At 40.7% G+C, this 26,511-nt stretch overlaps 1 protein-coding gene across 2 annotated transcripts in view; it reads right to left on the bottom strand.

Annotated features, from left to right (window-relative positions):
- Nucleotides 1-26,511, bottom strand: part of chst11 (carbohydrate (chondroitin 4) sulfotransferase 11) — a 47,634-nt gene that overhangs the window by 13,632 nt on the left and 7,491 nt on the right. For both annotated transcript variants that reach the window (XM_033976262.2, XM_033976263.2), the window contains exon 2: nt 8,122-8,207. In XM_033976262.2, the coding sequence (XP_033832153.1) occupies nt 8,122-8,207 (86 nt within the window). The remainder of the gene's footprint in view (nt 1-8,121; nt 8,208-26,511) is intronic.

The following is a 26,511-nucleotide window of genomic DNA, read 5'->3' as shown; positions in this document are numbered from 1 at the left end:
ATATTGCACTGTATTAAATATTGCACCATATTAAATATTGCACTCAATCAAACTTATTGCATTCAATAAAAATATTGCGCTATATTAAATATTGCACAAGTCGGAGGTCAGTGCATACGTGAATTCAACAGGGTTATGGCACTTGGGAAAAAACTTTTTTTGAGTCTGGTGGTCCTTGCTTTAATGGCCCTGTAGCGCCTTCCCGAGGGCAGCAGGTGAAACAAATTGAAGCCAGGGTGGGAGCTGTCCTTAATAATGTTTTTGGCCCTGCTGAGGCAGCGGGAGGTGTAAATATTCATCAGAGAGGGGAGAGGGCAGCCGATGATCTTTTGGGCTGTCTTGACCACCCTCTGAAGCCTCTCTCTGTCTGCCATGGTACAGCTGCCATACCAGACTGTAATACAGTATGTCAGCAGGCTCTCAATAGATGCACGATAGAACGTGAGCAGCAGGCTGGGGTCCAAATCATATTTCTTGAGCACCCTCAGGAAGTGTAGTCGCTGCTGAGTCTTCTTGGTGATAGCTGTTATGTTCTCAGTCCAGGATATGTTTTCTGAGATGAGAACACCAAGAAACCGGAAAGTGTGTATCTCTCCACATACTCGCCATTGATATAGAGGGGAGCGAGGTCTGTGCTGTGCCTCCTGAAGTTGATGATGATTTTCTTGGTTTTCTTGGTATTCAGAGCAAGGTTATTCTCCGAGCACCAAGCAGCCAACTTCAGGACCTCCTCTCTGTAGGCCGTCTCGTCACCCTTTGAAATGAGCCCGACCACGGTTGTATCATCAAACATCAATCAAACTTTACAATGAGGTTGCTGCTACTGGCCAGGCTGCAGTCATATGTGTAGAGACAGTACAGGAGGGGGCTCAGCACACAGCCCTGTGGAGAGCCGGTACTCAGCATGCGAGTGTGAGAGAGGTGAGGGCCAAGTCTCACAGTCTGGGGTCGGTTTGTTAAAAAGTCTTTAAGCCAGGCGCCTGTAGGAAGTGGGAAGCCAAGGGCATCCAATTTGGTGATGAGAATGTCCGGGATGATTGTGTTAAAAGCTGAACTGTAATCCACAAAGAGTATACGCACATAGCTCTGCTGTTGTTCTAGATGGCTCAGTGCCGAGTGGAGAGCTGTGGCAATAGCGTCCTCTGTGGATCTGTTCGCCCGATATGCGAACTGGTATGGGTCAAAGTCTGCTGGGAGAAAATCCTATATATGTCATATAAGTCTAATACATTATGTTTAAATGATGCATTAGACTTATATACCTAACCTGGAGCAGGTTAGGACTCCCCACAGAGGACTTAGGAGGTAGGACAGAGGAGGCAGGACTCACCACAGAGGGCTTAGAAGGTAAGACATAGGACTCACCACAGAGGGGTTAGGACAGGGGTGAGAAAACCTTCTGACACATGGGCCACAATAGGTTCTAAAATTTGACAGAGGGGCCAGGCCAGGCCAGGATATATATATATATATATATATATATATATATATATATACATATATATATATATATATATATATATATATATATATATATATATATATATATATATATATATATATATATATATATATATATATATATATATATATATATATAACATTAGAGATTTGGCCTGTAACATGTAGCAAAGCATGAATATGCAAGGCTCACTGTACAAATTGTTTTCCAAATGCACCAATTAAATTAATAATTTAGCCAGAACCAGGAAGTCTTCCACTTCCTGGTTCTGAAAAGTGCAGATGCAAACATTGCTTGCTCCTGCTGCTTCCTTCTTTACTTTGATTTTTAATCATTTTACCTCTCCTCATGCTGGAAAATTTGTTTAGTTATGATTTTCTTTTAAGTAAACCAAGACTTTTATTTTTACATTTTTCATCAACATTTCTGATGAGCCAGTGACATGTCCTGGGGAAGAAACCAAAGGAATTTTTCTGTGAACACTGTCGGAACTATCAATAACAAATTAATGAGCTACAAGCAGTGTTTGTTTTAGAATCTGCAAAAGGATGTCACCAGACGCGCCCTGTGACTTCCAGTGGTAAGCAGCCCACAGTTACTTTCAGAGAACAGGGCAAAAAAACTGCGAGTGATACTGTGTCTTTTACAAAACTTTGTAAAGGCAAGAATGCCAAGCCAACACAACAAGTGATAAAATACAATGCTAATATATTTACAACACCCAAAATACACCTTTCAAAACTCCTGGCAAACGTTTTGTCAACACAATGAGGAATTCAACAGCTGATTTTGCACATGGGTACAGCTGACAACAGAATGGGACAGTCTGAAATCTTGAAAAGGGAGTTTATTAAATTATTCGAGGAGCTTGATAAAGTGGCGGTTAAGACATTCATCAGTGGACCTCTCCCTAACATAGATAGAAGAAAGATGAACAAATTTACCCAGCTGTTTCACCTGAACACATGGCTGTTCAATGCATCACTTTGATCGATACTGGGAACGAGAGGAACTGTTCCAAGGGAAATGGCCCACACCTGAGCGGAGGTGGAGTGAGGGTGCTGACGGATAACCTCCTCTACACTCCAGTGAGAGAAAAGAGGAATGAGAGAAGCATCCCTGCTGTACCATCCAGAGACTGGGCCAATGTGTCAGCACCACTAGCAACAACACAACTACCATAACCATCTACCCCAGCAAAGAAGTCATCACCAGTACCACAATTATCTCCCCCAGCAATGGAGCAGCACCACCACCCTCCTAAGTGAAGCAGAGGTTTCAGTCCCAGCAGCACTCCTATCACCTCCTCTGCCCACACACCAAACCTGAGTCCCCTTGGCTACATCTACTCTCTCTAGGGACTCTTCACTCTCTTCTTCACCCCCACCTTCACCCATGGCCCTTCCCAACCATTTAGAAAGCCTCATCAGATCAGGAATTAAGATGGCTCCCCTTACTCCTAATATAGCATGATCAAGAGTTCTGGCATCAACTATGCTGAATTCTTTCTCTTACAAAACTATGCCTGTTTCACCACCAAAGGCCCTTGCACCTATCCCCTGTCATCTTCCACCCAAACTCCCCCCTGCTCTGCCTTCTCGGCCCTCACCTTGTCCCTCAACTATGCTCCCCCCACTCCCTCACCCACACTCCTCCCTGCTCCATTTCCTCGGCCCTCAACTGGTCCCTTACCCAAACTCCCTCCTGCTTGCCCTTCCCTGCCAGAGCTATTATCACCAAGAGCTAGGACACACAGGGTCTCAGTCACGATAAAGATAATATCATGCTGAGGCTCTGAGATGAAGCTATATCTACAGTTACACCACGTAGACTGGTTAACAGAAGGACAGTTAGACAGTCCAATCAGACAAATTGATTTCACAATTCCTGTAAGGAGATAACATCCAGTCCTACTGAAACTAATCTGAAACTTGCTCTGCTCAAAGTCAGATCTTTATGTAACAAATCATTTTTAATTAATAATTTTATTACTCATTTTAATCTTGACTTTATGTTTTTAACTGAAACATGGCTACACAAAAATACAGGTAATGCAATTCCACCCAACTTCAAATTTGAATCTGAAACATGAGCAAATTAAAAGGGTGGAGGTGTGTGTGCATTTTTAGAGATGATTTAATTATTCAAAGGTTGTCATTTGGGGGTATTTTCATCTTTTGAGTATGTTTCCTTTAAAATAGAGCTAAAACATTCATCCTCCATACTTTACTAGTCATATACAAACCTTCCCAGCACTGTCTGAGTTTTATTGATGATTTTACTGAGATGCTTTCAGGCGTATGCACAGACTTTGATGATTTAGTCATTATAGGTGTTTCTAATGTACACGAGGATAATGTATTTGACAGAAATGCTAAAGAGCTCAGTTCTGTCCTTGAAACCTTTGGTGTGACTCAGCATGTCAGCGAGTCCACCCACAACAGAGGGCACACTCTGGACCTGCTCAGTACAAAAGGAGTCAATATTTCACATGTCAATGTGCTGGACGTTGCTTTGTCTGATCATTTCTTTGTCTTCTTTGACCTGTCTGTTATTCCTAAATCAGTGGCTGGTCCTGCAGTTGTTCAAAGGAGACGCATAAATGATAACACAATTGTACTGTTCATGGAAATGATGCACTTTGAAAATGTCTCATGTTCTAATGTTGATGATTTGTGGAACTCTGTGACTTCAAGTGTTTTGAAAGTTCTAGACACCATTGCCCCGATGAAGGTTAAGATGGTTCAAGATAAGCAGAAAGCTTGGAGGAATGGTGACTCGGTCAGGGCATAGAAAAGGGAGTGCCGGAGGGCCGAGTGGGAATTGCGCAAGTCAAAGCTCCAGGTTCATTATGAGATTTATAGACAAAAGATGTACATGTACAACCACAATTTATGTAGAACAAGGGAGAGGTGTTTTTTCTGGCATTACTGGAAGTACACAGATTAACAAACCCTCCAATTTTGCTGCCGTTAGAACTAATTTCCACATCTAAGTATGAGCAATGAGTTTGCAGTATTCTTTAATGACAAGGTTCAGAGCATTAAAAATTCCATCAATTCCACGACGCAAATAACAATCCTGCACCCAACTAGACACTTAGAGCTGACTCACTTTGCACCTGTAACTGACAAAACTATCCAAGAGATTGTCACTAGTCTGAGTTCATCTACATGCTGCATCAATGTGTTACCCACTAAATTTCTAAAGTCTGTGCTCGACAGTTTGCTGTCACCACTCCCTTGCATAGTTAATATGTCACTTCAATCTGGAACATTCCCAAGAGCTTTGAAAACTGTGGTTATCAAGCCTCTCCTAAAGAAGAGCAGTCTTGATGCTACAATACTGAACAATTACTAACCAATCTCTAGGCAAAGTCCTTGAAAAAGTTGTTTACCAACAGCTTGTTAACTTTCTCCAAATGAACAACTCTTTTGATATTTTCCAATCAGGTTTTAGACCCACCACAGCACTGAGACTGCTCTTATCAAGGTGACAAATGACATCCGCTTGAACGCTGATGCAAGCAAAGTCTCAGTCTTGATCCTGTTAGATCTGAGTGGTGCCTTTGACACTGTGGATCATGGAATTCTCTTACAAAGACCAGAGGACTTGATGGTCATTTTTGGTATGGCACTAACTGGTTCAAGTCCTATGTAAAAAACAGGGAATACTTTGTAGAAATTGGAAAATGTGTATCAGATAAAATGTCCCTGACCTGTGGGCTCCTGTTTGACCCCTGTCAATCTCTACATGCTGCCATTAGGGCAGTAATACGCTGCAATAATGTGTCCGACCACAACTCTGCAGATGACACCCAGATCTATGTCTCACTGGCAGCAGGTGAATATAGACCAGTGGATTCACTCTGCCACTGCATCCAACAGATCAGTGTGTGGATGCAAAACAACTTTCTCCAGCTAAACTCAGACAAGACTGAAGTCCTAATCTGGCCCACAGATAAATAGAGAAAATGTCAGTAGACACCTCCAGTCTCTCTCTCTAAAACCTTCAAATCAGGCTACAAATCTAGAGATAATAATGGACTCAGACTTGAACTTTAAGAGCTCAATAACATCTGCAGCTTTTTACCATCTAAAAACATTGCAAAAACCAAAGGTATATTGTCTGTTAAGACAGCTGTAGTACATCCAGAATGCTGCTGCTCTAGTCCTAAATAGAACTAGGAAGTACGAGCACATAAGACCTGCGCTAAGGTCTCTGCACTGGCTTCCTATGGCTCAGAGAATAGACTTTAAATGAGTTCTGCTTGTGTACAAGTCTCTCCATAAACTAGGACCAAAGTACATCTCTGACATGTTAGTGTCATATGAACCATCTCACACTCAGGGACCTTACTGCTGGTGCCCAGAGTCAGGACTAAACTAATCAGCATTTCAGTTTTATGCAGCTAAAACCTGGAACAGTCTTCCTGAAGATGTGAGACAGGCCTCTACTTTGACAATATTTAAATCCATGCTCAAAATGGTTCTGTTTAGCTGTGCATATGACTGAAAGTATTTTTTTGCACTTTTCTCCTTCAATGTAAATTTTATGATGATTGTTTTTGATTATTTATGTTTTGATTTGTTGTATTGTGATTCTAATGTCTTTCTTATTCTGTAAAGCTCTTAGAATTACTTTGTGTACAAACTGTGCTATACAAAAAACTTACCTTGCCTTGCCTAGTTGACAGTTAGCAGATTTTGCGTTTGGCTTTTATTATGGATAAGACCTAAATGACTGGTAGGTAGAACTCACCACAGAGGGGTTAGGAGGCAGGACATAGGAGGTAGGACTCACTACAGAGGGTTTAGGAGGTAGGATGTAGGACTCACCACAGAGGGCTTAGGGCAGAGGTGCCCAAACTTTTAGGTCTTTATCTCAATGCAATGTGATGTTTTGAGGTTATAGTGGTAGAAATGGTTCAATTTGCTGTTAAAAATACTGCTCATGATCAATTGGGCCGGTTCAGCAGGAGGCCTGAGGACCGCATTTGGCCCCCGGGCCATAGTTTGGACACCCCTGGCTTAGGGTATAGGAGGTGTACAAGGTAGGACTCACCGCTGGGGATGGAATATTAAAATTTAGACTCACAATTATTGTGACCAAAATAATAGCTATGAACGATATTATCACAACAATTATTAACCTGTTAACGTTCCGTTACATATACTTCTGCGTCACCCACACAAACAAGCTACATGTCAAATGAAAGCTATGGCACTTGTCATTCTGATTATGCAAACCATTTCCACCTGCAATCACCACAGTGCTGACAGAAAAGCAGTTTTTACACAAAAGCCAAAAATTTTGATTTGGACTTCACTTAGCTTTGAAGGCTCAAGTTCTGTCAGACATCAACATATTCCCAGAAAGTTGGTCTCGTTCGTTCCGTACAGAGAATATAATCCAGTGAAGAAATTATGTCCACAAAATAAATTCGATCCTCCATATCCAATATGCTGCAGGAAAGTATTCCAAATTTGAAATCTGCTCTGTCACTTTTTTGCATTTCTTTTGTCAATTTCAGGCATAATAAACTTCTGACAGTGCCAACTTTGTTCCTCAGTGCTAAACAAACTTGTTAACTTGTAATTGACACCAATGTTGACCAATACGGTGGGGGTTGTGAGTTACTGGAGCCCCAGACAGTGAATCAGCGATACAGATGACTGAAAGTTTATGCTCCACTCTCCCCTTGTATGATCAACTAATTACACACGTGTAGTGACATTGTCCCCTTACAGCCAATGAGCAGAGGAACACAACAATGTATGACATGCCATGGTTTTCCGTAAACAGACGGAGCTTGACAAGTGCGTAAACGAAGCCAAGTGGATACAACAGTGCATAATGCATGCGCATTTTACCCACTGTTGTTTTGCATTCTAAACATGATGAAACGGGCAAAAAAAAGGAAGTATGCAATCGAGGACACTGTGGATGTTTGTACAAGTTATACTAGAAGCACCTCTGACCCGGAGTGGTTCGTAGCAAAGAGTGAAGATGGCATTTGGACTCGGGAGTAGAGGACCTTGTTTTTGATGGATTGATGCTGTTCCAGATCAGTAAGCGTGGTTTATTCTGCTATTGACGTAATTGTAGGTAAAATATATCATGTGTAATCATTAGCCTTGCTTCTGTGCACATAGTGCTCATTCGAAGCGTGCGCTCTGGCACATTTGTGTTCAGCTGTATGAATTAGACTTCTTTTGTCTATTGTTCGAAAGGCATAGTTTTATTCTGTAGTTTGCATTACTGTAGGTAAAAATATAAGATGTGCACACATGAACATCTCATCTGTGTGCATGGATGAGGCGCGCTCTGGCATGTTCCTGTGGAGAGTTACGAATCAGACTTTGTTTATTGTCGATATCTCGACAGAGGCCCCCCTTGTGGGCAAACATCAGAACTAACATTTAAACATTGTACTGAAACTGCAAACATGAGGCAGTCTGGTGCCGTAAAGGCGATTATATATCGTGTGTGATGATCACGATTATTAAAAAATGTCTAAAGTGATTAATTGCGGACCTTTTTTATTGTGATTAACGATATTATCGTATATCATCCCATCCCTACTCACTCTAGAGGGGTTAGGGTGTCGATTTCACCACAGAGGGGTTAGGGTGTGGGAGATTAGAGGTAAGACTCACCACAGAGGGGTTGTAGAGTTCCTGTAGAGCGTTTCTGGATCCTTTCCTGCAACAGCCGTCCACCACAAATGTGTTCCTCCTCAAGACTGTGGAGAGATCAACAGTTCAAAGGTCAGGAGGTGAAAATTACAATCTCTGCACTCACAAGACTACATCATGCAAAAACTACTACTTATGTAGATTTTTACATTGGATGCCCTTCCATAGGAAACACTGACAATACAGACCAAAACCACAGCAGCAGAACCACCAGCCTCCTCAGCCTCTCCATCTCCCTGTTCAGAGCGCTATCACAACACAATCAGCATGTATCCCACTAATGAAACTACTGCACATCACATCAGGTTTGTCAAGTTGCTGTCTACAGTTTTATATCATGTTTTTGTATATTTATGGAGAATTGTCCTGTGAGAGCATGGATGACGTTTGTAGGCTAATACTGCTAGAGAGAGATAATCACTACAGTACAGAATACATCATGCTTTTGTTATGAGAGAGAGGGGGAGAGAGAGAGAGAGACCTAGGAGGAGAGAGAAGAGAGAGGAGGGGGAGGGAGAGAAGAAAGGAAGGGGTGAGAGAGACAGAGGGGAGAGGGAGGAAAAAGAGGCATGGGAGAGAGACAGAGAGTGGAGGGAGGAGAGGGTGGGAGAAAAAAAGACAAAGAGAGAATGAGAGGGAGAGGAGAGAGGGATTAAGATGGATGAATGGCTTGGGTTTATAATGGGTTTGGCTGCTCTCCTGTAGACACACAAAGAGGGAGGGCATCTGGCACAATATCAAAAAGAGGAGCCAACAAAACTCTCCAATAAGTCATAAAGGGAGAGAGGAGAAGGAAGAGAGGAAGGTGAAGGAAGAGAGAGAGGGGATGGAAGAGCAGGAGGTGAAGGAAGCGAGGAGGTTCAAAGGTTCATTTCTGTCCTATCAATGGAACTTTTTTTAGTATTGATACCTGCTAAAAATGAGTATCTAGTTTCGATACTAGTTTTAGTATCGATTAGGATCTGATTTTTCGATGGAGCTGGGCTGGAGCTGGGATGTTGGGCATAGTGTTTTGAAGTTTTCACGTAGCATGAGAGAGATGAGACAGAGAGGGAGGAGGAAGAAGAGAAGAGAGAGGGAGAGTGGTGCAGAGAAGGGGGAAGAGGGAAGAGGGAGAGGGAGGTGAGGGAGGTGAGGAGAAGGGGAGAGAAGGAGACGGAGCAGGGAGTGAGGAGAAGAGAGAAGGAGAGATAGCAGAGAGGGGTGAGGAGAAGGGGAGAAAGGGAGGAGAGAGGAGGAGGGAAAGAGAGGGAGAGAGGGAGGAGACAGGGGTGAAGAAAAGGGGAGAGGGAGGAAAGAGGAAGAGAGGAGAGAGTGAGAAAAAGGAGAGAGGGGTGAGAAGAAGGGGAGAGCAGGAGGAGAGAAAATGAGGAGAAAGGAAGAGGAGAAGAGAGGGAGAGAGCGTGAAGAGAGGGAAAGAGAAAACTAATGAGAGAAAAAAGAGGGAGAGGAGAAGAGAGAGTAGGTTAAGGTTGACCCATCCTTCAGTGTCTCTGGGTTAAACAGTGGGATTTATCTCCTGATCTTGGTCAAGTCTTGGTCAGGAATACGTTCGCTGGAGGATTTGACCTGACACACAAAGAGAACATGCTCCACATAGGAAGGCCCGGGAATTGAACCCACTCGCTCGCTGTGTGTGTTACTGTGTTGCAAGAGTAGAAATAGAGAGAGATAGGGTGGAGAAGAGGGAGAGAGAAGGAGAGAGGAAAAGAGAAGAAAGGAGAGAAAGCTGAGGAGGTAGAGAGGGGAGTGGACTATTGCTTTGTCTGGAATATTCCACAGTCTGGCATTAAATTTATCTATGTCCATAGAGACAAGCAGGCCAAGTTACAGGTGAGATCTGTGGAAAGGCGAGCCCACTACAGCACACTGACATGTTTTTACAGTGTATTTTTGAAGAACAAAAACACAAACTATAATTGCACAAATGCAGGAGAGATCAGTTTAATGCAGGCAGCACAAGCAGGTGACTGACCCTCTACCACAAAAGTTATGCAGTGCATCTTTAATGTCGCTGTGCTAAGTTTATCCAAACCAGTAACGCTTGAATCATCTATTGGCTTTTGCAGTGCAGCCCTGTTTATACAAATGCTTTAGAATAACTGGTCTGAATGAGCCTGGAGCAGCGATTAGCCATGATTAGCGATTTGAGCTAACTCGATTAGAAACACAAAAGTCTGGATTAGCCCTGTGTTGTTTTAGTTTAGTGCTAGCTTTAGCACTTGTTCCAATTCCCACACGATAATTAGAGACAACATAAAAATGATCGTAGCTTTAGGAACTGGACTAGAAAACAGAAACACACCAGGCAGTGTCAGAACAAGTACAAGAACAAGTACAACAAGTAAAAGAACAAGTAACATAAGTACAAAAACAAGTAGAAGAACAAGTATAAAAACAAGTAGAAGAACAAGTAGAACAAGTATAAAAACAAGTAGAGGAACAAGTAGAACATGTTGAAGAGCAAGTAGAAGAAGTAGAATGAGTAGAACAACAAGATATTCAGAAATATCCATTTGGAATTGAAAAGTTTGTGATGCAATTTAACACAGCCCTTAGCAGTTTCAACACAGTACAATACAAAAGGAGGTATTTTACTTCTATGGGTATTAACGAGGGAGTATTTTACTTTTATAGGGTATTAAAGAAGGGGTATATTACTTCTATGTAGTATTAAAGAAGGGGTATTTTACTTCTATGTAGTATTAAAGAGGGGGTATTTTATTTCTATGGGGTATTATCTGTAACATATAACATATTTAGATCACCATGTTACCTTTTATGGTTTTGAAAATGCTACATTCACCCAAAACAATGTATTTCATTTTCATTTTTGATGCTCTGAGTCTCCCCTCTCTTAACTCTTTGTGCTAAATCACTCCTCCTTCAGGGCGCTATCACAACACAATCAGCTGCATCCCACTAATGAAACTACTGCACATCACATCAAGTTTGTCAAGTTGCTGTTTACAGTTTTGTATCATGTTTTTCTATATATTTTTGGTGAATTGTCATGTGGGAGGATGGGTGATGTAGGCTTGTGGGTAGAGTCTTATACAGGTTTGTACTGCTAACCGTAAAAAGGGTTCAAATAGGGGCAAGGGGAGATCACTAGATTGCTCAAACATGCATGGATTTGGGCTTGTCTTTAATAAGGGAAAATAACAGGGGAGAAAGATTTTAAGTTAATTTTTCATAATACCTCCTGTTTAAAGATGCACTGTGTAACTTTTCTGATGGGAGGAAAAAAGACGTGACCTCCTGCTTGTCTCCACACTGTCACTGCTTTGTCTGGAATATTCCACGATATTGCATTAAACTCATCTATTTTCATGGACACAATAAGGTCATGTCAGCAAGCCAAATTACAGGTCAGATCTGTGAAGAGGTGACCCTGCTCACAGTTTCAATGAATACCCCCTACTTTAAACATGATAGATAGAGAAGGAGGAAGGGGTTGAGAGAAGGAGAGAGACAGAGGGAGAGAGAGAGGAAGAAGGGCAAGAGGGAGAGAGACAGGAGGGAGGGAGGAGAGAGAGGGAGAGAGTCAGGAGAGAGATAAGAGGGAGGGAGAGATAGACAGGGAAGAGCGAGAGAGGGAGAAGAGAGAGAGAGGGAGGCGAGGGGGGGAATGGAGCAGTTTAAGAAAGAAAAGAGAGGAAAGAGAGGGGGAGGGAGCAGAGAAAGTAAGAAAAGAGAGGAGAGAGACAGACACAGACTGTATATTTGTCTGTCACTGTCCACAATGGTCAGAAATGTTCCAGAGGGGCTTTCAGGCCAGACTAATGTGAAACTCCTTCTGTGGTTCACTCACACAATTGTAAGAACAAAATGTATTACACAGTTTCCGTATAAGAATAAGGCATTTTATGTGTCAAAACAAAACTGAACATTTTTGGAACTTCCAAAACAGAAACATGAAAAGAACCAGGTTTGAACGTCCTGCTTCATTTTGTCATATTAGAAAGAAAAAATATACAGAGGGGATTTTGGATTCTTATTTAGTATTTCAGTAAACAAAAAAATTCAAGATAATTTTGCCTCATGTTTTTGAGATAAAAACTTGACTAAATCATACTTTGGATTAGATTTGAAAAATCAGACCAAAAAACAGAAAATGTGAAAACAGAAATAATGCATTGTCTATAGTGTCACCCTCAATGGAGCTTCTTCTTCTTCTACACAAGAGGAGACAGCATCTGTACTGAGCAAACCAACAAACAAACAGCACCTAAACAATTATATATTAAAGCAATACTGTGGAGCTTTCTGGAGGCTGCACGTCACCTGCATGACTCCATGAAAATCATAGACTGTTCAGCTCCAGTCCGATTCGCAACGCTAAATCAAACCTGTTGCTAACACTAGCAGTAGTGACCTCTGGGAAAGAAGGCGCCTGATTTGTCTGTCATTAATGTTCATATCTTGATTTAGGGACACAATAGTGAAATAAAAATACCAAGATCATGTAGCACGGGTTAATACCAACATTTTAAGACCAAAAGTACGAGCCTGACAGCAGAAGATACAGAGAGAGGGGCTCACTTCCTATTTGGAACGAGAAGGCTAGCAGGTTAGCTATGTCCATTTATGTATACAGTCTGTGATGGAAACAGAATGTTAAAACTAGACTTCAGAACATTCTTCATGAAGAAAGATACGTTTTATGTCATATTGTGGAATATTATAGCCAAAGAAACAATATTTTCTGTATTACCACATGACATCACAAGGTGGAACAAAGTGTTTTCTGTTTAAGAGAAGAGCTCAGCCTAAATATGCAGGGATTGTGTGTTAAACAAGTGTGAATAAAACAAAACACAACTACAGGCATGTTTGTGATGAGGAAACAACTTTAGAACAAATCAGAAAATGACGGTATAAAAGCCCTTTAAATGAAATAAAAAAAGATCAAAGTCCTGAATAAAAAATCTCTCGTTTGACCAAAGTCGACAGAGAAAGAGAGAGAGTTAATGATGAAAACATGTGGCTGGTCTCCATGGTAACAGAACTGCACTTACAACCAATCTGACTTTGAATCATCTGAGTTGTCGAGGAACAGGAGAAAGAGGAGGGAGAGGAGAAGCAGAGAGGGAGAGAAAGAGAATTGGAAAGGGAGGAGAGAGGGAGAAGAAAGAGGATGAGGGTAGGGGGAGAACAGAAAGAGGTAAGGAAGAGATAGAGAGAGGGAAGGAGGAAAGGAGGGAGGTAGGGCAGAGGGAGAGGAAAGAGAGAGGTCAGTCAGTTCAGGTTGGCAGACATGATACAGAGGAAAATGGTTTCAAAAGTGAATGGAATTAGAATCAAAATGTAAACTAGGACTAAACCAGATCTAAACCAGGACAGGACTAAGCCAGAACTAAACCAGGACTAAACCAGGACTAAACCAGGACTAAAACAGGACTAAAACAGGACTAAACCAGATCTACACCAGGACTAAACCTTCCTGTAGTAATTAGCATATCTCCTCTAACGAGCCGCGACCACCATTACTGTCAACAATAGCCACATGCTAAAATGACTCAAGCTAACGCAGTATGCTAGCTCTCACAGTCATCTGATGAAAATTAAGCTCCAATACAGATATATTGTCTAAGCAGAGCTTGATGACAAAATAAGTCCACTGTGTACTATTTGTATCGAATTCTAAACTGTTATACTGCGTATCAGAAAGAGGCTGTAACTGTGAGACCGTGAAGGCAAAACATCGCTCTGCTCTCTGAGAGTTGTGAAAAGTGCTTAAAAACTCATCATGGTGAATAATTTGATTAATTAGGTATTGTATTTAATTAAACTAATTAGGTGTTTTATTTCTAAGGGGTATTAAAGAAGGGACATTTAACTTCTATGGAGTATTAACTGCTAATACATGACATATTTAGATCACCATGTTACCTTTTATTGTATTGAAAATGCTACAAACGCCCAACACAATTTATTAACATGTCTTGTAAGTTTCACTGTGTTTTTTTTGCTCCCTGTGCTAAGTCCCTAAAACCTTGTTTTTGATGAGGGGACAATGTTATAACAAATAAGCTACCATTAGTTATTTTACATAATCCCCTCTCTTTAAGATGGAGTAGTTTTATTGTTCCTGTATTTAAGAGAGTAAAAAGTAGGCACTGTGCCTTTAATATTTTTCACTATAGCTCAGCACTCTGTGGTCGTCTCTCAGTTGTTCGATAGAAAACTGTTCTAACATGTTTAAGAAAAGCAGAGGATCATGGGAGCTCCGTTGAAGAGGAAGTGACTAAATCTAAGGGCTGCTTACTTAAGTTTAGCTCCTCCATCAGTGTTAGCATAAGTGTTAGCATTAAGTGTTAACGCAGACAAATGGATTTATTATAGAGTTTTCTAGACTGGAGGGCGCCCTGTTTAATGTTAATGTGGGGCTTAAATTTATAGCACTATGTAACTTTTTGTTGCGGATTCATCCCCAGATGTTATAGCTTCAGCTGAATGTTCCATAGTAAGGTATAAACTAAAATATCTTGCATTTATCTTACATTTACAGATGTCAAAAGCTTGCATTGTTATTGTGAGCAGGCTTGCTTCTCCTCAAATCTGGTCTGTAAAACATATGTTCAGCACAATACTGAGGGAGGCTCTTGATTAAAGTAGAAAAGTCTTTATTTAAAGTTACACAGTATTATCCTCATCATTGAAATATATATTTTTGTCAAATTAATTTGGACCTCTGTATTTTTTACTACTGTACTTTTCCCCTCCTATCATCACTCCTTTCTTCTTCTCCCTCTCTCCTCTCCCCTCTCTTTCTCTTGCTCTATCCTTCTTTCTCCTCTCCTCCCTTCTTCCATAATAACAGACTATGGTAAATACAGTTTCCTGGCAGTTCCAAGATGGCCGCTGCAGCCTATAATTTATTCCCAGTCAATCTGTGGCCATGTTTTTGCTGTTCGGTGGGATTAGAGTGGATTCAGCAGACACACCCGTTTAGACATTTTGGTTTTCATTTGATAAAAATAGCTGCATTTTTATTGCCTTTTAATACAATATTTCTACGTGATTAAAGCGACAAGCATATCTATATTTAAGGAGGAGGAGCACAAAATGACACAGGCTGCGTGAGGACAGCTGTAGTGTGGTGATATTAAAAGCCCCATATGCTGCCATTTTCTAATCTCTGTTATAGTACTGTTTCTTCATCACAAACATACCTGTGTTTTGTTTCATAACACACAACCCTGCATATTTAGACTGAGCTCTGCTCTCAAACTGAAAACACTCTGTTCCACCTTGTGATGTCATGTGGTAATACAGGAAGTGCTCCACTATGTCCGTAAACTCCATACATCTTCACTCGAATCATGATAATAATTTCAGACCTGGAATTGCCCATGTCTACAGAACCAAAGGTAAAAAGGAGCTGTTAATTAGCACTTCATGACATCACAAGGTGGAACAGAGCATTTTGAGCTTTGGAGATGTACCCCTGACTAATAATAAAGTGTTACTCAAACATGTGTAAACAAAACACAACCCCAGGTGTGGAGGAGAGAGTGATTTTACCACATACCAGTGTGAAAATGTAAACAATAGTGGAGCTGAAACAATCCGAGGCACTCCTGTGTAGAAAAATACAAGTCCTTTATAGAGCCATGGACTGAAATCTGTGTTCATCCATAAGTGGCCTTATCCTTATAGAGATCTGTGACTCACAAGAGCCCCAATGAACTTAACTCCTGTTTTTATTCTATTAGGGTATATTTTTGCGGAGGAAACGGCATCATAACATGGCATGTTTGAGTAATCTTTATTCTCCTGTATTCACAATGCCATTTTGCCAATCTACCCCAGTTTTCACCCCCACGATACACGCCTACTGTAACGTACATACTTCCTTCTCTAGTTTTATTTGCTTAGTCGGTGATACTTGTGGGATTCAGCAGCATTGTATAGTCATTTTGGTACAAATGTGTGATGTGCAGCTATCTGTAGGAGGGGCCGGTGGCATTTGCTGTGATGACGTTTACGAATACGTCAGCTCTCATTGGGCAACGCAGTTTTCTAACGCAGAGGTCAGCGGACTTGTTTTTTTATTAAGTTGTTTTAGATAAATATTGTGATTTAAAATGTGCAATTTATAATGATGATCCATGGGTGTCAGAAATTATAACTATAGAGCACACACAAGCACAATAGGGCTGATTTTAAAAAGACACATTTTGTTCCCTCATCATAAACTCATTCTGAGCCGTATTAAGACTCATGCATGTTTGAGTAATCCTGTATTGTCCTGCATTTAAGGCAGGCTTGAGTAATCTGAAAAACTATCTTTCTCCTACCCCCCTCCCCATCTCCGCCAACATCTCTCTATTTCACCTAGGGTTAAAAAGTTTTGTTGTCAAGTGATAAAAAATCTACATCTTGCTACAGCTAAAGACTTTGCACTGAACAAAATGTTAATTTACATAATATTTGTTACTATCATATTCATACTTTGCAGTGATATCATGCTGGGGGTTTTCTACATGTATCTCTATGGTGGAACGTTACCATAGAGACACAAGTAGCAAACACTGACAAAAAAGTCAAATTGAATTAAAAAAACACAAAAGTAATAAAGAGCACATTTTCAGGAACCTCTGATCAATATGAGCGTTGATGGAACTAACAAAGCCTCAGACAGAGCAGTTTGCTGTTTGAATAGTCCCCTGTTCCTAGTCATTTAGGCAACTTTAGTTTAAACTCAGTAAATATGCAGCTTTCTGCTCAAAAACACCTAAATTTAAGTGTGTGCTGCCTCTACTGTCCTCTGCAACCTCAAGTACTTTGTGACATCACACAGGTTAAACCATTTGACCCATCTTTCAGTATCTCTGGATTAAACCTGACAGGAGCAGTGGGACCCATATCTACATTTTGGTCTAGTCTGGGTCAGGACTACCTTGGCTGGAGTATTTGACATGTGCATGTACATGTTTTGGGTTGTGGGAGTGGGAGACACAGGAAGAACATGCAAACTCCACACCGAGGTATCACATACAGCCTTATTACACTGTTCACATTTTGAGTTTGTTCCAAAAGGACACGGAGAAAATGGGGAAACACAAAAATTTCGGTATTGAGTGGCAATATAGAAAAAGAATATAGAAGAGCTGTTGTCGATATCGGTTGATATGATACTTAAAGCGATATATATATTGCCCATCCCTAATTTTGTGCATGATTTCATGTTTTGTCACATTCACCAGTTACTTTTTAAGTTACTCTTACTTTTCACAAATACTTTTTACTCTTACTTGAGTAAATCTTTGGATCACTACTTTGTAATTCTATACTTGAGTAATACTATTTTAAAGTATCAGTACTTTTGCTGGAGTACATTCACATTAACGTCTATGGAGTACCACATTATTTTGTAGAATATCCATTTTACATGTTTTTAAAATCTCTTGATCATGAACAGTTTTCTTGTTATTGGCAGAGACTGTGGTGAGTGTGTGAGGGAGGAAGGGCATCTGACTCACAGAACCACACTATCCACAGTAACCACCGTAACCGTAGTAACAGATGAAGCGACTGGCACGTAGGTGGCGGAGGTTAGTCTGACTGAACCAGGAACTGCCAAACTACTGACTACTTCGACCAATGAGAAGTAAGGTTACAACTGCTGGCAATAAACCGGACTACACCAGGACTAAACCAGGACTAAACCAGGACTAAAAAGGACTAAACCAGAACTACACCAGATCTTAACCAGGGACTAAACCAGGATTACACCAGGTCTAGACCAAGACTAAACCAGGACTAAATTAGGGCTACACCAGGACTAAACCAGAACTAAACCAGATCCAAATCAAGACTAAACCAGGATTACACCAGGTCTCCTCCAAGACTAAACTAGGACTAAACCAAGTCTAAACTAGGTCTAAACCAGTACTAATCCAGAACTAATCCATGACTAAACCATAACTAAACCAGGACTAAACCAGGATTAAACCAAATCTAAACCAGGACTGAACCAGGACTAAAACAGGACTAAAACAAGACTAAACCAGTCTAAACCAGGACTAAACCTGGATAAAACCAGGACTAAACCAGGACTAAACCAGAACTAAACCAGGACTGAACCAGGACTTGCCACGTGTCCCATTGTGTATGAATAACAGTCGTAGCTCGTGTAGGAGGAGCAGATGACACACTCTCAGGGTAATTTCAGTCTGTGATAAACATGGACTAAACATGCTTTTAAATCAGGGCTTCTAAAGGTTTCACTCAAACAGAGACTAAACTAGGTCTAAACCAGGACTAAACTAGAACTAACCATAGACTGAATGTGCTTTCAGATCAGTGCTTATAAAGGTTTCACTCAGACAGAAACCAAACCAGGTCTACACCAGGACTAAATCAGAACTAAGCACATCTAAACCAGGACTAAACCAGGTTTAAATGAGGACTAAACCAGGAGTAAACTAGGCCTAAATCAGGACTAAACATGGACTAAACATGGACTAAACATGGACTAAACATGGACTAAACATGGACTGAACGTACTTTTAGATGAGTGCTTGTGTTGCGCTTGTGTTGCTTTAAAGGTTTCACTCAGACAAAGACTAAACCAGGTCTAAACCAGGACAGCATCAGGAGTTTGGACTAAAGAAGGGGTATTTGCCTCTATGGGGTATTAAAGAACTATACCCAAACCAGGATTAAAACCAAGACCAAAGAAAGCCAGGACTAAACCAGGACTAAACATGGACTGAACGTACTTTTAGATGAGTGCTTGTGTTGCGCTTGTGTTGTTTTAAAGGTTTCACTCAGACAAAGACTAAACCAGGTCTAAACCAGGACTGTAGCAGAACTAAACAGGACTAATGTAGAACTAAATTAGGACTAAACCAGGTCTAATTCAGGACAGCATCAGGAGTTTGGACTAGAATTTGTACGAGAACTATACCCAAACCAGGATTAAAACCAGGACCAAAGAAAACCAGGTCTAAACCATTAGTATCAAAATTATTTGAATGAAAATGAGATGTTCAAATCCAGATCTGGTCCAAAACAACCCTGGTCTCATTGCCATAGAAACTGCATCCTGTCTCTGTGGCGCCTGACGATGGAGGAGGAGGGTGTAAACGCCTCAGCAGGAAGCATTTCATTTCATAATTATAATGGTGCAAATGATGTACCCCAATATATTATGGTTATCAAATGTATCGAAAATCGATCAGATACTAATCAGTACTAGTTTTTCCTGAATAGCTTTAGAATGATCTTGAGCTATATCAGAACCAGACCTGGATGGCTAAAGTAACACACCCTCCCTTACACAGATATAAGATATAAGGCCACATATTCAAGAAAGTACTACTAACATTTAATGTTGAAAATCACATTCTATTATCTAAAGAAAGAGCATTTTTATCATGATCATGGTATCAGAATCGGTACTGAGTATTGAGTCTATTCCATAGTATTGAAACCAAGTTTGAAAGTTAGTATTGTGAGAAAACTACAAAATGTACAGTCAATAAAAGGTCAGTGCTCAGAGGAGTCCCTGTATCACTGAGCTTACACATTTAAACATATTAAGCCCAGAGAAGCACAGATGGTTTATGGGTAATGGCACAGATGGTTTATGGGTAATGGCACAACACCTGAACTCACAGGCAAGAGATGAATTAGGACTGTGTATTTAGATGTAACTACAAGTTTGTTATTAAAACTATTTACAAGAACTGCTGCTACTAGTACTACTACTACTACTACTGCTACTACTACTACTACTGCTACTACTACTACTACTGCTGCTACTTCTACTGCTACTACTACTACTATTACTACTACTACCACTACTACTACTACTGCTACTACTGCTGCTGCTACTACTGCCACTACTACTACTGCTTCTACCACTACTATTTCTACCTGGAAAGACTCCGACGGACACAAAAGAAAATTATTAGCAGACTTTATTGAATGAGTTATTTTTGGCACTCAGACCCCAGCAGAACACATCGCGGTGAAGGACGTGCCAGTTAGATTATGTTTAGGAGATCTCTTTGCCCCGGGGCCTGGACCCTGGAAGTGGTCAAGGTGAGGCCCTGGGGAAGACCCAGGACATGCTGGAGGGACTATGTCTCTCAGCTTGCCTGAGAACGCCTCAGGATCCTCCTGGAAGAGCTGGAAGAAGTGTGTGTGGAGAGGGAAGTCTGGGCCTCCCTGCTGAAACTGCTGCCTCCGCAACCCAGCCCCGGATAAAGTGGAAGAAAATGGATGGACTACTACTACTACTACTACTACTGCTGCTGCTGCTACTACTGCCACTACAGCTACTACAACTACTTCTACTACACTTACTACTACCACCTTCTACTACTACTACTACTGCTACTACTGCCACTACAACTACTACAACTACTTCTACTACACTTACTACTACCACTTACTACTACTACTACTACTACCACCTACTAGTACTACTACTACTACCATTACTACTATTGTTACTGCTAATACCAACTATTACTACAACTATTACTACAACTACAGCAACTATTACTATTTCTACTACCTACTACACTACAATTACTACTACTATTACTACTGATACTACAACTAGTACTTCTACTATGGCTGCTACTAGACACACTGTACAATAGTATTTTGACTTTATAAATGCATCTCTACAGTAAAAAAGTCCTGTGACTACAGTGAGATAATGTGACCCGTGGTCTGGCTTCACATGATTCCATTTTACACAAGAGAAGCAAAAGGTGTGACAGTGTGGCCGACATCACGTTCTGACCCAAGAAACAATTTTTCCCCTTTTTACCAAAATAACTATGCAATGCTGCCGAATTCTACGAGTATCACTGATTAAGAAAATAAAACTGGAGAAGGAAGAGTGTACATCACAGTGGGCATGTACGTTGCACTACTACAATAATAATAATAATATAAAACCAACAAAAAAAACCTAAACAACTGTTATTTTGATGCAATATCTCTTTTTTGTGCACAAATCTCACACTCGTATCGCCTGCTCTGCTTCTGAGTTGATTCTTGTGTTGGTTCAGTTAAAAGATTTGGCTCTTTTAAAAAATGAAATCCGGTTCCAACAGTTCTGTGGTCCCAGACCTAGGATGTAGAAGGGACTGGCTGCACGGGTGATCAGTTATGACATTGATGAATACTGACAGTGTAATTAATGTAATAATGGGCACACCTGGCAATCTCTGCTGTTCCCCGACACACTGAAAAACAGTGTACAAGGTTATGTACTGACATCATTTTATTTGAAAATACCTCTCCACATTCCAACTGAGGCAGAACTATGAACAGAAGAAGAGATGTATGTTTCTCTATCTCATTTCTGTTTATGAAGCTGCTGTTTTCACCACAATAATTATTCCCTCCACACACAGACTCAGGATCATGTTCTTTAAGGAGAGAAAGGCTCAGTTCATCTGTGTCTGATCCAGAGTCTGTATCAGTGATAAATGTGAGTGTTTCTGCAGGGTCCCTGTGGTTTACCTGTTCTTTCTTTTATACTGGTATCTTGAGTTTGTTGTTTTAGACTCAGGTACAATCTAAGTATTGATCAGAGTTGTAGACTTTTATATTTTGTATTAAACTGTAGCAGCTCTGTCACATTTTAGAAGCTTTTACAGGAGAAAATGACACGACTGGCATTAGTTCAGTTTTCTTGTTTTTAATGCATATTTTTGAGATTAGCATAATTATCACATTTAGAACCCTTAATTATAGCAAAAGATGAAATTAAGTCTGTCAACTGGACAAATCATTGTAGGAGTGAAGATGTTTCGCTGCTCATCCAAGTTCTGGTCAGATTGCTGGTGGACACTGCCTCATATCTATCTCAGACCCCCTTTCCAAGACATAATCTCTCACCAGTCTACAACTCTATCCTCAGACCAAAAAACTAACAGGAAACAAAGAGAACAATACAAGTTGAATAGGGTTCTTAAGGCTAAAACTGGAGCCAATAGCTGTTTACAGTTTCAGAGTAGTTAGTCCCTCCCCTCAGATAGATATAAGGCAGTGGCCACCAGCAATTTGACCAGAACTGAAGAAGCGGCTTGAATGAGCAGCAAAATATCTTCCTTCCTGTCTGCATCTAATTATAAAGCGTTTTATGTCCAAGAATCAGGAAGTGGACATTAGAATGCTAGTTGTTATTAGGTTTACCATGCACTGGTTTCTGAGAATTGTGAAAAGTGCTTATGTATTGTGGTAAATAATTAGGATGCTCTAAATGCAAGGGAGGTAAGTGTGCTTAAGACTGACAGAGGGACCAAAGATACAGACTCGGGAAACAGTTTGACAGAGTTTATTTGTAGATACAGGAATGTGGTAGACAGAGCAGACAGTTGGCAGTGGTGTCGTAGGCAGTTGTCTTGGAGCAAGTCGTGGGTCGCAGGGTCAGAGCGTTCGTAATGGACATGGAGAGATGAATAAACTGGAACATGACATGAAGGACCTCGAATGGAAATACTGGGAGGTGACAAGACGATCTCGCTCCTAGTGTCAGGTCCTCAGTCCTTTTTTCCTCACAGGTGGATTGCTTGATCAGATGCAGGTGTGCGGAGGTGGTGCCAGAGTCTCTGCCCAGCTCCAGGCACAGACACAAGGGAGGAGGAAGACAGCACAGCATACACAAAAAATCCAAATCCTGACAGTAAGTGAAGAATAACTTTGGACCAATGCTTTTGTTTTTCATGTTTTAAGATGGTAAAAATCAGGTTCACTAGCTACAATAGGTGTCTAATGCTAAGTTTCATTAAAACTTTAAATCTAATGTAACAACAAAATTAAATGAGTAGTAAAAATGGCATGATTATTTTTAGGTGTAGACTATTTCAGTTTGTGGTGTTATTTCTTCCTCGGTTGACTTGGTTGTGGTTGACTGCTCTTGTGGCTGACTGGTTCACACTCTGAGCAGTTTTTAAACAGCTGTTGTCAGTGACATTTGTCAGGATTTAGTGATTTCATTGCTACTCTGCAAAAACCTCAGACATTACATTACAGAAGAAATGGCCTTGCCAGCTTTCCCTCTGATTGGAACGAGCCGCTTCCATTGTGCATAGAGCCAATTGCTGCAGCCTTAATTGCTAATCTCTATGACAACCACCACACATCAGATTCATTCACAGGAATTAGAGTTGACAAAAGTATGGAAAATCAGAGCCTTATCAATACTACAACTAGTATCGAAACTAGATCCTCATTGTTTTCAGGTGTCCATACTGAAAAAGTCCCATTCACAGGACAGAAATGAACCTTTTCTGAATAGCTTTAGAATGATCTTGAGCTGTATCAGAACAAGACCACACAGACTAGTATACACCTACGGACCACTATGGAACCTAACTGGACAACTGAGGGCTTACACAGCTAGAATGCCACATGGTAATTTTACAGTACTACCATTCTATTGTCTAAAGAAAGCGTTTTTATTATCATCCTGCTACTCTAGTCTGTTCCTTAATATCAAAATCCAGTTTAAAATTGTAGTAGCGTGACAACACTATTAGGAAACAGGCTATCTTATCTTGATTACAGCTCATATGTTCTGTTAAATGAAGTCATGGAGTAAGTTGGCCATAGCTGCAGACAGTGTATTATCACGATGACATCACCGTTTGCATTGGACCACTGTCATTGCCCTAGACCACATGGAAACACTGCAGACAGATGTGCCAACAAAACCTGACTCATGGGAACAAGCCTGACTCACTCTGACACATTATCCCAAACATCTGCAACTCCTGGGAAGGGAGGAAAGGGGAGGGGGAGTGCACGCCGACAGTAGCTCTCGACATAAACATAATTGGTAGAAAAGTCAGATCCATGTTTGTGGGTCATTGTGGGGGCAAGACACTTTACCCGTGTGGCCCCCAGTGTCTGTGTACACTGGTGTATGAATACCATATGCATTCTGAGCATCGTAATTATTCACCGCAATGAGTTTATAAGCGCTTTTCGCAACTTTCAGAGACCAGAGTGCAGTTAACCTTCATGCTAACATGCACTTCCTGATTCTCTGACCTAAAATGCTTTATTATTAGTGAACAATAGCTAGTTATCACATATTTAACATAATAAACTATGTTAATTACTGCTGTATTACCGGGTCTATTATTAAAATGTATGAAAACAGCAAGCCCCCAAAAATCACAACCTCAAAGTTGCTAGTAGGCTTGTCAAAAATATCGAAAAGCAGACAGTAATCGATACTCGAAACTAGTACTGAAATTGAAATTTGAATGTAGTGACAACACTAGTCGCCAGTGGTTAGCTTAAAATGAGCCAGAGGTTGAGGTTAAAGTGTCCCGGTGACAGTTTGGTGCAGAGATGGTGCTGAGTTCATGTCTGCTGAGCGCTCGTGGGTGTTTGTGAGTTCAGGCTATTTTTGGATCTGAACCAGTCAAACGTGCCAGAGCTTTCAATGGACAATTTACTTAAAACGTTTAGGAGCAGTGACAGAAAAAGCGGTGCATTTTACAGTCCCTGAATGAGGCTACTGAAGTGGGCACATCACACAAGGATCAAAGTTTGCAATGTTTTAGATGAGCACAAATGTAAAATCCCAATAAAGCTCCTTTATTACGCAAAATTGATTCTTATGAGCTTTAAGCCACATTATAATGTACCTTATCAAAAAGATATCTGGAGTGTTTTGTTTCATTCACATGTTTGAGTAAACCTTTATTATTAGTCAGTCTACACCTCCAGAGCTCAAAATGCTCCATTGTACCGTGTGATGTCTTGAAGCTACATTTTACCTTTAGTTCAGTAGAAATTGGAAATTGCAGGGCTGAAATCATCCAAATGATTTTAGTGAAGGTGTATGGAGTTTAAACCCCAGTGGAACACTTCCTGTATTACATCATGAAATCAGAGTGTTTTCAGTTTGAGAGAAGAACTCAAAATATGCAGAATTTGTGTGTTAAATGTGTCAATGAAACAAAACACAACTCCAGGTCTGTTTGTGATGAGGGAACAGCATTGGAACAGAGATCAGAAAATAGTGTAATATGGGCCCTTTAACCTAGTGTAATATGGGCCATTTAACTGTCAGATTGCAGATGTGTTGACCTGGTTAATGGTTAATATCGCTGTAATTACTGGACCTGTTCACATGAAACAAAAACTGCCACAAAGTCCAGCATGTGTTTGGGTAAGTCCACTGTATACTGTCTGCATCTATTCAATTCAATTCATTTTATTTTTGTAACGCCCAAACTCACAACAACAGTTGTCTCGAAGGGCGTTCATGTTTTGGTTGATGGGGGAAACCGGAGTACCTGGAGGAAACCCATCCAGACACGGGGAGAAACATGAAAAACTCCACACAGAAAGGCCTGGGTGACCCGGGGATCGAACCAAACCTTCTTGCTGTGAGGCATGAGTGTTGCCACTCAGCCACCGTGCTGCCTACACACAAAAACAAACAGGAAAATCAAACAACAGGAAAAATCAGACATTAAAGCATTTTAATGTCTGAGAATCAGGACGTGTTAGCATGGTAGTTGTTGTTGACTCCGCTCTGGTCTCTGAGTTGTAAGAAGTTCTTATAAACTCATCGTGGTGGATAATTAGGATGCTCTGAATGCATAAGGTAAGTGAGGAATAACTTTGGACCTCTACAAACGATTTAAAATGAACTAGTTCTGTTTTTCATTCATTTTCATTTTTAAAACAGTAAAAATCAGGTACAGACACTTTAAATGCCCAGCCAACCAAACACGCTCAAACTGCTGAAGACAACGACATTATTCCCTAGTCTAGTATTGAAAATCATATCCTAACCAGTGCTAAAGCTAGTGTTGAAACTAGTTCATCATTGTTCGCAGGTATCGATAGGACAGAAATGAACCTTTCCTGAATAACATTAGAATGATATTGAGCTGTATCAGAACAAGTATAAGACCACATAGACTAGTATACGCCCATGGACCACTATGGAACCACCTGGATGAGTGGGTTTACACAGATATAAGGCCACATAGTACTACCATTTAATGTGAAAACCTACACTCTGTTGTCTAAAGAAAGAGTGTTTCTATTATCATTGTGCTACTGGAATCAGTATCAATCAATCAATCAGAGTATCGAGTCTATTCCTTAGTAGTAAATTGAGAAATTAGACATTTTTGTATTGTGATGACAGTACCCTGGTCTGAGCAGAGATCAAACCATAAACCTCCCCGTTATGTGGTGTTTGCTGTGCCATCCTGAAGCTCCCGTCTCTTTAATTGTTTGTGTGAAAGTCAAAGCAGCTGTTGTGTTTGACCCTACTGACTCTGTAGTTTCCTCTGAGCTCAGAGCCATCTGTGCAGAGTCTGGAGTTTAATAAGAGAG

Source organism: Periophthalmus magnuspinnatus, chromosome 12 (assembly GCF_009829125.3).
Source record: "Periophthalmus magnuspinnatus isolate fPerMag1 chromosome 12, fPerMag1.2.pri, whole genome shotgun sequence".
Taxonomy (NCBI): Eukaryota; Metazoa; Chordata; class Actinopteri; order Gobiiformes; family Gobiidae; genus Periophthalmus; species Periophthalmus magnuspinnatus.
The sequence above is the reverse complement of the archived record's forward strand: the minus strand, read 5'-3'. Positions and strand labels throughout refer to the sequence as shown.